Source organism: Amphiprion ocellaris, chromosome 15 (genome assembly GCF_022539595.1).
Source record: "Amphiprion ocellaris isolate individual 3 ecotype Okinawa chromosome 15, ASM2253959v1, whole genome shotgun sequence".
Classification (NCBI taxonomy): domain Eukaryota; kingdom Metazoa; phylum Chordata; class Actinopteri; family Pomacentridae; genus Amphiprion; species Amphiprion ocellaris.
The window spans coordinates 31898634-31910210 of record NC_072780.1 but is presented as its reverse complement, the minus strand read 5'-3'; the positions used below and the strand labels follow the sequence as shown (position 1 = coordinate 31910210).

At 45.1% G+C, this 11577-nt stretch overlaps 1 protein-coding gene across 5 annotated transcripts; it reads left to right on the top strand.

Annotated features, from left to right (window-relative positions):
- Nucleotides 1-933: 933 nt before the first annotated feature.
- hsf1 (heat shock transcription factor 1) lies at nucleotides 934-11547 on the top strand. 5 transcript variants are annotated; one of them, XM_023293382.3, is made up of 15 exons: nucleotides 934-1332; nucleotides 4664-4772; nucleotides 4876-5012; nucleotides 6362-6486; nucleotides 6577-6652; nucleotides 6915-6982; nucleotides 7181-7259; nucleotides 8633-8751; nucleotides 8828-9012; nucleotides 9092-9245; nucleotides 10016-10087; nucleotides 10332-10437; nucleotides 10625-10678; nucleotides 10796-10841; nucleotides 10934-11547. In XM_023293382.3, the coding sequence occupies exons 1-15, from the start codon at nucleotides 1213-1215 to the stop codon at nucleotides 11122-11124; spliced, it is 1641 nt and encodes a 546-aa protein (XP_023149150.1). In that variant the 5' UTR covers nucleotides 934-1212; the 3' UTR covers nucleotides 11125-11547. The 5 variants fall into 5 exon arrangements, with proteins under 5 accessions (XP_023149150.1, XP_023149152.1, XP_023149149.1 ...); XM_023293384.3 differs by having other exon boundaries at nucleotides 935-1332; nucleotides 6915-6976; XM_023293381.3 differs by having other exon boundaries at nucleotides 935-1332; nucleotides 9089-9245.
- The last annotated feature ends 30 nt before the right edge of the window (nucleotides 11548-11577 follow it).

The following is an 11577-nucleotide window of genomic DNA, read 5'->3' as shown; positions in this document are numbered from 1 at the left end:
CAATACTGCACTATTTCATCCTCATTTCTCATCCCTGTACATACTGTGAATATTATTTTTACTATTTTATATTATTTTATTACTATTACTATGTTTATTGCTACATAAGCTGCTGTAATGATGTGAATTTCCCCAGACGTGGGGAGAAACAAAGGATCATCTTATCTTAAAGAATTTAAACGGTAACAACAACTGTACAGATAAATAAATAGTATAAATAAAATCATTTAAACCCTAACGGTCAAATCACCATCATTTATATATCGCAGCCATTCAAACAAAGTGTTTTCCACTTGAGATATAAGATTAACATTTTGAATTTACCGAACAAGTTTAACTGATGAAATTGTCAAGAAATGTGGAATAGAGACTATATGAAGATGCTGCAGCCAGAATCCAGACCTGAATCCGTCCAGAACTTGTGGAGAAGACGATGGACACCTGGAGGTATAAGATCCCAGTGGAGACCTGAGACAGACTGTTGGACATTATAACAGCTGTTGGACTGATGTGGAGCAAAATAAAGACTGATTACTGAGGAAGGGGATGAATAATTTTGGACATGGTATTATTTTAGTAAAAATGTAAGAAGCAAAACATAAAAGTAATTAAAAATCCTCTTTAACACAATTTTTTACTGTCTTTGTTGTTTGTTCATTTGATTTCCAGCCAAAAGAAACCTGTTGGTCAAATAAAAATGCACTATAAATTTAAACTTGGAATGAATAACTTATGATTTTTATAAATGTTGTTTGTATGTTATTTTCATGTTGTAAAAACGTTCTGGGTTTATAAATAAAGAATGTGAATTTAAATAACCCACCTCTGAACTCTCAGGTGTGGATTTAACTCAGGTGTTAAAATGGAACTAATCCGGATTGCGACTTCGTACGTCACAACAATGCGACCAAACGTTCATGTTACGTGTGGTGTGACGTGATCGCCATGCGACAGCCAGCTTGATACGCAGTTGTTGTTTTATCGGATTTGTAGGAATTTTCCGTCACGGACTGAATTCTGGTTAAAGTTTATCGGGTCACTGGCGAACCGGAGGAGAACCACAGGACTCCAGGAGCAGAACTGAACTCTCTGTGACCCGGATTAGACCAGAGTCCGGCTGCGTGGCGCAGTTTGTTGCTCTGTTTCGGTTCTTTGGGAAAGCTAGCTGTTAGCACCGTTAGCTCTGATTAGCCGTGTGTTTGATTCTGCCTGATGGAGTATCCCGGCGGAGGAGGGGCGGTGCTGAGCGGCGGGAACGTCCCGGCCTTCCTGACGAAGCTGTGGACCCTGGTGGAGGACCCGGACACCGACCCGCTCATCTGCTGGAGCCCGGTACTCACCTTAGCTTAGCTTAGCCTAGCCTAGCCTGCAGAGCTAACGTCTAACAGACAATCCGTCAGAGAGGAGCTGGAGTTTATGTAAACAGCAGAGCGGAGATAGTTATCTAACACGTTAACTTTAACTAACTAGTGAACTTTATCTAGTTGTTAGCTTCAACACGTTTAACCTCTGAGGGGACTGAGCTAACAGCTGATCAGTCAGAGATGAGATCTAGATTCAGACTGCATTGCCCCTCCACTGACTGATTGATTGATGTGAAATAAAGTGTTTCTGCAAGTAAGGCCTCCAGTCAGCTCTGCAGGCGCAGTTGTTGACCAGCTGTTCGTTTGTGTCTGAGGAGATGAACAGCTGAACTAACTGACTACAAAACAGCTCGTTCACTTTCATTCAGCAGATTTAAACTGGTGAAAGCTGCTTTTAGGTGTCCACTAAGTTACGGCACTAAATGTAAACAGGTTGTAAACACCAGCAGTGATGTAGACTTCAGGTTATATCGTTGTATTAGACGGCTTTTCTGCTGTAACAATATAAAAATACAAGCAACAGTATTTCATCAGCAGACAGTCTGAGAGCTGCACAAACACACAAAACAATAAATTCAACCCATTAAAACATAGAATACAAGCATCCATCCATTATCTGTACACCGTTTAATCTTCATTAGGGTGGTGGGGGGGCTGGAGTGTATCCCAGCTGACTTAGGGTGAAGGTAGGGGACACCCTGGACAGGTCACCTGTCTATCGCAGGGCTGCATATACAGTCAAACAAGCACACTCACATTCACACCTTTGGCTCATTTAGAGTTACCAGTTGACCTCAGCATGGTTTTAGACTGGGAGGAAGCTGGAGAACCCAGAGAAAACTCATGCATGCACAGAGAGAACATGCAAACTCCATGCAGAGAGATCTCGGGAAGGTGGGGACACGAACCATAGATCTTCTAGCTGCAAGACGAAAGTGCTACAGAATGCAAATGTTACTGACAGAAGTCCAGCATTTGATGCTGTTTATACCTAAACAGCTGAATGCAGATGATTCTGTTGCCATGTCTGTAGTTAAGGCTGAACATTATGCACAAAAAAAAATCCCATTGAGATTTTTCTGACAGATATTGAGGTAGAAATCATGACTTTAGTGGGTGGCTTTTGCTTTTCTACTGAGACAATTCTAAAAATGATGATGTGAATTTTGCTGCATGTTCATTTAGATGACAGGATCAGTAGTACTTCATGCTTACAGAATGTCGTGTCATATTTCATCAGTATTAATGCAGCTCCTGTGATTTGGATAATATTTCGGTTAACTGTTCGCTGGTCGAGGCTGAACTCAGTAAACTCAGAGAACCGCCTTTGCACATTATTCCCTCTCTGAACGTTGCTTCATGTTCCAGCAGAACGTTCTCTGCAGTGATTTCTTTACCAACGGGATGGAGCGGTTTGTGCAGTAAACATCAGATAAAGTAGAACAGACGTGTTAACAGCAGCTCCGTGGTTGGACGAGTTCAGATCAACCAGATTGATTCAGATAACTTTAAAAACATCTGAAACACGAAGCTACACACTCTCACACTTCTTTGTTTTGTTGCACCAGTTTAACTCACTGTTTTGGGCCACAGTGAACTGGATCGTGTCCAGGATTCATGCTGGTAGTTAGAAGGACTGACACAGGAAGAAACCTGATCCAGAACCAGCCCAGTGTGCTGGACTTGAGACCAGCGCATGCTACATGTCACATCGTCTGGCTGTAAACTGATCTACAGTCTGCTGCACACTGAGCTGCTTCTGGAGCCTCTGAGGACCAGTTCAGCTGAACATCATAAAGTTACTGACTCATCTGCTGCTTGTTATTTATTGAAGAAAAGCTTAAAGTTGATTAATCAATTAACCCTTTGAACTGTGAGCAGCTTTGGAGTGTTTTTTACTCCGCCAAGGAACGCAGCGGAGTTATGTGATGATAGGTGTTGGTTCGTCCATCTGTCTATCTGTTAGCAACATTACTCAAAAACGGAATAACGGGTTTGGATGAAATTTTCAGGGAAGGTCAGAAACGACACAAGGACCAACTGGCAGTGATACTGCTTATAGTCTGGATCCACAGATTTGTTAAAGATTTCTTGGCAGAATCTAGATGTGGCTTATAGTCTGGATTCATAAATCCACAGACTATGACAACAAGTGAACACTACGTCAGCTGCCTGCTTGCGATCACGATTGTGATCTGACTACAAATCCACCTCTGAGGACTTATCAGGACTTATCCATCAGAAATCATACAAGGAACAACTGATTAAATTGTGGGGGTGTTTCTGAGTCCCATCAATTCCTGCCACCTGCTACATATTTAGGTCATGCTATTCAGTATCCGTACAGAACGTACACATGCAGAACACACGCCTGTGCTCAGCGCAAGGTCATTTTGTTTGTGGGTACATCTATAATAGATGGCCATGTTATATGTTGCCATGATTTGTGATCATCATTAACTAATAAACAACTGCTGAATGTCTAAAAAAAAATGCTGCATATTCTGACAATGCCATAAGGGGGAATGAACAGCCTTGGCGGAGTTCTCCGCTCTCTGAGTGCTTTTCTTGTTCTTCAATGTGGCTCATTTTTAACTGCAATAAAATAGGCTAGAAAGAGAGAATATTTAGAAGTGTCTTCAGTGCTGCTTTGTAGTTAGAATGACAGACTAGAAAACCAAGTAGAGCAATTATTAATTTGAATTTTACAAAACTTGGAGAAAAATACCTGGAACCAACACATCCATCATGTTTCCAAGTGTCAACAGATGTTAAAACACTGGAACAATACTACAGGTATTTAACAATGTGCATCTTTCGACAAACTCCTCTGTTTGCTGTTTTCGAGCATTTATTGGTGCATTTATTTTATTGATCCGGTAGGTTTGATTTTCCTCTCAGTCTCTCTGTGGAAACACTGCCTGCAATTCACCTGAAAACTCTCTGAATGTTTCTCTGTTGGTCCCAGCTGAGTCAGTCATGGTTTCACGGTTGCACTAAGAAAAACAGAATATTACTTTTTCATGGAGTCTCGTTTGAGCTAACAGTTTGATTTTGGTGATTTTTATATGAGACGTGTAGAATAAATAGATTTTAATGAAATATTCTAATTTTTTTTGTCACAATACGTTTAAAGAAAAACAGTTTTTTCTGATTTTGCAGTTTCTAGTTGATAAATTGTGTCATTTAGGAATTCTTTTGAAGAAAATATATCTTTTCACCCTGCTGGGTTCAGATAGTTTATGAATCAACTGATTAGATGTCATTCTGTTTTTAACACTCTTTTGTTTCTTCATCAGAGTGGAACCAGCTTCCATGTGTTTGATCAGGGACGGTTCTCTAAAGAGGTTCTACCAAAGTTCTTCAAACACAACAACATGGCTAGCTTCATCAGACAGCTCAACATGTGTGAGTATGAGCTGTTCTAACAGGAACCGATCAATATTACCAATAACCGATCAGCTAGTCACAGTGACAGTTGATCTGACGCTGTTCCACGTTCTGTGTTCAGATGGGTTCCGTAAGGTGGTTCACATCGAGCAGGGAGGTTTGGTGAAACCAGAGAGAGATGACACCGAGTTCCAGCATCCGTTCTTCATCAGAGGACAAGAACACCTGATGGAGAACATCAAACGCAAAGTCACCAACGTATGTAGCAACAGACACACTGAGAACACCTGCAGCTACACACCTGAAAACACCTGAGAACACCTGCAGCTACACACCTGAAAACACCTGAGAACACCTGCAGCTACACACCTGAAAACACCTGAGAACACCTGCAGATACACACCTGAGAACACCTGCAGATACACACCTGAGAACACCTGCAGCTACACACCTGAAAACACCTGAGAACACCTGCAGATACACACCTGAAAACACCTGAGAACACCTGCAGATACACACCTGAAAATACCTGAGAACACCTGCAGATACACACCTGAGAACACCTGCAGATGCACACCTGAGAACACCTGCAGATACACACCTGAAAACACCTACAGATACACACCTGAAAACACTTGCAGATACACACCTGAAAACACCTGAGAACACCTGCAGATACACACCTGAAAACACCTGAAAACACCTGCAGATACACACCTGAAAATACCTGAGAACACCTGCAGATACACACCTGAGAACACCTGAGAACACCTGCAGATACACACCTGAAAACACCTGAGAACACCTGCAGATACACACCTGAAAACACCTGCAGATACACACCTGAAAATACCTGAGAACACCTGCAGATACACACCTGAAAACACCTGCAGATACACACCTGAAAATACCTGAGAACACCTGCAGATACACACCTGAGAACACCTGCAGATACACACCTGAAAATACCTGAGAACACCTGCAGATACACACCTGAAAACACCTGCAGATACACACCTGAAAATACCTGAGAACACCTGCAGATACACACCTGAGAACACCTGCAGATACACACCTGAAAATACCTGAGAACACCTGCAGATACACACCTGAGAACACCTGCAGATACACACCTGAGAACACCTGCAGATACACACCTGAGAACACCTGCAGATGCATACCTGAGAACACCTGAGAACACCTGCAGATACACACCTGAAAACACCTGCAGATACACACCTGAAAACACTTGCAGATACACACCTGAAAACACTTGCAGATACACACCTGAAAACACCTGAGAACACCTGCAGATACACACCTGAAAACACCTGCAGATACACACCTGAAAACACTTGCAGATACACACCTGAAAACACCTGAGAACACCTGCAGATACACACCTGAAAACACCTGCAGATACACACCTGAAAACACTTGCAGATACACACCTGAAAACACCTGAGAACACCTACAGATACACACCTGAGAACACGTGCAGATATGGATACACCTGTAAGAATAGTCTGTATCTGCAGCTACACTTGAACTTGGTGACCCGCCCCTCTGTCTCCATGGTAACAGTGTCTGTGCTGTGATTGGTCTAGGTGGCGTCGGTGCGTCAGGACGAGGTGAAAATCTCTACAGACGAAGTGAGCAAGATCCTGACGGACGTCCAGCTGATGAAGGGAAAACAGGAGACCATCGACTCCAGGATCATCGCCATGAAGCAGTGAGAACCAGAACCAGAACCTCCACTGCAGGGTTCCTGCCGTCGGTCTCAGGTGTTCTCATTAACGAAGCCTCTGTTTGTGTGTTCCAGTGAGAACGAGGCTCTGTGGAGGGAGGTGGCCAGTCTGAGACAGAAACACGCTCAGCAGCAGAAAGTCGTCAATAAGGTACGAACACAAGACAGCACAACCTAGTAGAACCCAGCAGAACATAGTAGAACTTAATGGTCGTTCTGTCTGCCCCTCACACACTCAGTCTTCATGGAGTATCAGGTGTGAGGTCACCTGACGATGAGCTGTGTGCAGAGGTCACGTGATGACCGTCTGTTAGCGCAGAGTCAGCACAAAGCGAACAGCAGCTGTTTCGCCTCATTAGCATGTTAGCTTAGCCTCCATCTGAACTAATGATAAACTCTCTGTCTCTCTGCAGCTGATCCAGTTTCTGGTGTCTCTCGTCCAGTCCAACCGGATCATGGGAGTCAAGAGGAAGATGCAAGTGTACTACTAATACTGCAAATTCTACACGCTTTACTACACATGCTACTTAGAATACTTAAAAAAGTAGAAACTTCACTTTAAATGCTGCTACTTTATTTGAACCATGGCAGACTGTGGTTTTCTTTCTGATCTTGGGGTGTAAAATCACTGGAATGTGGCTCAGTTTGTTCACTCAGTGTTTCCTGTCTCCACCTGCAGCCCTCTGATGCTCAACGACTCTAACTCCGCCCACTCCATGCCCAAATATAGCCGACCCTTCTCATTGGAGCACATGCAGGTAACCTGTCTCTAACCCACCTGTCGGCATCAGGATTCAGAGTTTGGTGCTGATCAGGTCAGCTCAGTAGGGGATAGGGCTGAAACGATTCCTCGAAATATTCGAGTAATTTGATTACTAAAATTCTTCGAGGCAAAATTCTCTGAATCAAGGCTTTGTTTAATGAACTAAATGCTAGACCCGTGGTCATGAAATGGCGGACTGCGGTCCGCAGCCGGACCCAGACTTCATTCAGTACAAACCGGGTCCTTAAAATTGACCGGACGCTTCTATTTTAACCAGCGCAGCTTTTCTATTGTTTACAGCAGGAGTGTCCAACCAGTCTGCGATCTAAACAGTCGTCTAAACTAGCAGTCGGTGAACTAAAACCAGGGCAGATTCAGCTGCTGCACAGATTATTTCTCACCTGAAATGCTTTCAGAAATACTTTTCCCTGAAGTGTTTTTGAAATAAAAGAGAAAGTTTGCAGCTGAGTCACTGCGTTTATCCGACGCATCTGCCAGACAGTCTAGCTGAAAGCTCAGTCATGTGACCACGTAGCGGCCCGCTAAAACTCAAGCGCTGTCATGTGACAATGTTGTGGTCCGCTAGTGACCGGCCATCATGCGTGCGATTTTCAGATGCGGTGCGTTTACGTGTCGATAAAACGTATCTCGTGGACACATACCTTCACTTTATGTTTTCTGTAAGTATTGAGGCGCCGGCGTTTGGCTTGAAATAAAAAAATATAGGACTACATTGCCAATGGAGTTCATCTACCAATGGAATGAGGAGAACGCAGCTTTTGCTCTCAACCAAACTAATATCACTAGCCAATGTGAAGTAGAGTGGGGGCGGGTATTATAAAGACGTTGAGATCCAGCTGTATTTGAGTCCATACTGGCATGCAGAGTTCACAGTATGCCGCCAAGGCTTCTCAGTCGTATAATTTCCGACTATATATGTACAATACACCTGTATTATACTATAGCCTATATGTGTCCAGGATGGTTATTTCTGTTGCACAGCACGTTCACTTCCGCCTTTGACGCTGTAACGCGCATGTCTAGTGCGAAATCCGATTACTTGATTAATCGCCAGAATAATCAATAGAATACTTCATTAGTAAAATAATCGCTAGCTGCAGCCCTAGTAGGGGACTAACATCAGGTATCTGCAGGTACAAACAGGTAGGAACAGTACAGGTAGGAGGGATGAGCTTTCACAGAAAAAAATAATTGTCACTGCTGGTATTCAGTGTTTGGATTTATTACTGAGCTGATTAACTCCCTGTCATCTGTTTTTTTGCACACCTGTGCAGGTGTTTGTCCCCCTCAGTCACAGGTGATTAGTGATCAATAAGTCCAGTCTGACCTCCGTCTGTTTGTCTCCAGGCTGCAGCAAATCTCTTCTCAGCCGACTCACCGCTGACTTCAGGGCCGATCATCTCCGACATCACAGAGGTGGCCACGCCCACCACAGATGATGTGGTGGGTGATTGGACAGACCCAGGGTGAGGACCAATCCGATCAGTCTCCTGTAGTGAGTGATTGATCAGACAGACTCTAATGTTCCTGACTCACCTGCAGAGACATCCAATCAGTGGACATCAAAGAGGAGCCGTGCAGTCCTGAGGTGGAGGTGTGTCCTGTTCTAGAGGGCGTGGCTACACCTGTGGACACGCCCCTCTCCCCCACCACCTTCATCAACTCCATCCTACTGGACACTGAGACGACGCCACCCCCGGTCACCCCGACCTGCAGCCCCCCTACAGGTGTGCACAAAATCTGGGGTTGGTAGTTTGAGTCCTGTTCTGGGTCGGTGAATTTAACTTCCTGTTTCTCCTGCAGCAGCCAGTCCTATCGTGGTGACGAGCCCCGCCTCTGCTGGGCCACTCCCACCAGCTCCAACCAGCCAATCACCTGCCTCCGCTGCCCCAACAAATTCTGCCCCCAAACCCCCCACCACACCTCAACAGAAATGCCAGACCATCGCTTGTATCGACAGGTAAGTCTGACACCTGTGTACAGATGTTCACCTGTTAGCCAGAGTGACTGCAGGTAGTGTTAGTGCCACCTGATGTTAAAAACTTCAAGCAACACCTGCCCCAACACCTGCAATAACTGCCCCTATACCTGTCAACAACTGCAACAAATATCTTTCAATAACTACCCCAACAATTGGCCGAGAACTGCCCCAACACATGTCAACAACTGCCCCCTCAATAGCTGCCCCCACACCTGTCAACAACTGTCCTAACACCTGTGAACATCTACCCCAACACCTTTCAATAGCTGCCCGAACACGTTCTCTACCCCGACATGTAACCTACAACTTCAACACCTGCCAGCACCTGTCAGTAACTGCCCCAACACCTGTCAGTAACTGCCCCAACACCTGTCAGTAACTGCCCCAACACCTGTCAACAACTCCCCCAACACCTGTCAGTAACTGCCCCAACACCTGTCAACAACTCCCCCAACACCTGTCAGTAACTGACCCAACACCTGTCAACAACTCCCCCAACACCTGTCAGTAACTGACCCAACACCTGTCAACAACTTCCCCAACACATGTCAACAGCTGCCCCCACACCTGTCAATAGCTACAGCTGCCCCCCACTGCCCCACGTTGCCCAGAATGCCTTGCTGCCTCACTGCTTACCTGTGTGATGGATGAATCTGTGTGTTCCAGCATTCTAGGTGTTGGCGTGTAATTGTCACATGACCTCCTGCTGACTGACAGGTGTGTCACTAAAATCCCTGTGCTTCCCGCAGACCCCACCCCCCTCCCTCTGCAGGTGGACTCCCACCTGACGTCTGGCGCGTCGTATCGACAACAGCTGACAAGTGAATCAGTGAAACCATAAATTCTCATTTTAAACATGCCTGTTCTTACCTGGTGACGTTCTACATTTCTCTTGCTGTGATGCAGAGACAAACCAACGCTGTATCCATCCACTGCTGAAAGTAGTCCCACCTGCAGTGACCAGGTGTTACTGTTGGTTTGGACCTGTGTGGACAAGAAGGGAAATATAGAAAACTACCTGTCTGATGATGTCACATCTCACCTGTCCACCTGTGTGTGTCTCAGGTCGGAGCTGTTGGATCACGTCGACCTCATCGACAACAGTTTAGAAAACCTGCAGAACATGTTGAACACACAGACCTTCACCTTCGACACGTCTCCTCTCTTCGAGGTCAGTCACCTGGGGACACCTGAGTGGTCGAGTGCTGACCTCACCTGTGTGTGTTGCCTGTGTGTGTGAGAAATATGTGTTGACCTCACCTGTGTATGTCTTACCTGTGTATGTGTTACCTGTATGTGTTGACCTCACCTGTGTGTGTGTGTGTTACCTGTATGTGACCTCACATGTGTGTTTTCAGTTTTTCAGTTCGTCCGGTCCTCCAGCAGACTTCGACCTCGACAGTTTGGACACGGTGAGTTTATTACAGGCTTTTATTTTCTCCACCGTTTTCAAAATAAGAGCAGCGACTCGTTTTGCGTTGGTGATGATGTCACACCTGTCTGAGTGTGATGTCACTGTTTCCCATCAGCTGCTGTCAGAAGAGGCTCCTAAAGGAAGTGCTGAAAGCAACACAGGTAACTCACACCTGCTGACCCCAACACCCACCTACCGCCATTTCAGCTAACTGTTGCCTTGGTGACTCCATGCTGCTCTCTGATTGGTACAGGGAAACAGCTGGTGCAGTACTCCGTAGCCACACCTGTCCAACTGTCTGAACCAATCAGTGCGGGGGAGGGCGGAGCCGACCTGCCGTCCCTGCTGGAGCTGGAGGGGGAGCCTTTCTTTGATGCCGACCCGCCCGCCGATGATCCAGCTGCTGCCCTGCTAAGCCACGCCCACCTGGACTCTGACCTCTGACATCACAAGGATTACCTGTCAGTAACCATAGCAACAGACACTCTGAGCACTGACTCAGCCACAGCAATAGATGGTGATGAAGTCAATCAATCAGCTGTAGATCAACCGTTAGGTCAAAGTTTTTATTATGCAGATGGTATTGATCGATATTAACCATTTATATACCTGTCCTCTTCTTCTACTACTCTTTTTATTTTAGCCTGTTTCTTTTTTGCTGCTCAAATTAAATCCTTTGTTTGTTGCTCACTGTAAACACAAACAACAAAGGTTCTCAGAGAACCTGGGTCACATGGTCCAATCAGAGACAGGTGTGATGTCACTGTGTAGGTGAGTCATGTGACCCAGGCGTTCTCTGCGCTCTGCATGTTGAAGTCAGATTTTATGGTTGTTTTCATGTGTAAAACATAAAGAGGAGAATCTGGATATTTTCGGAAAAGTTTATTTCTGAGTGTT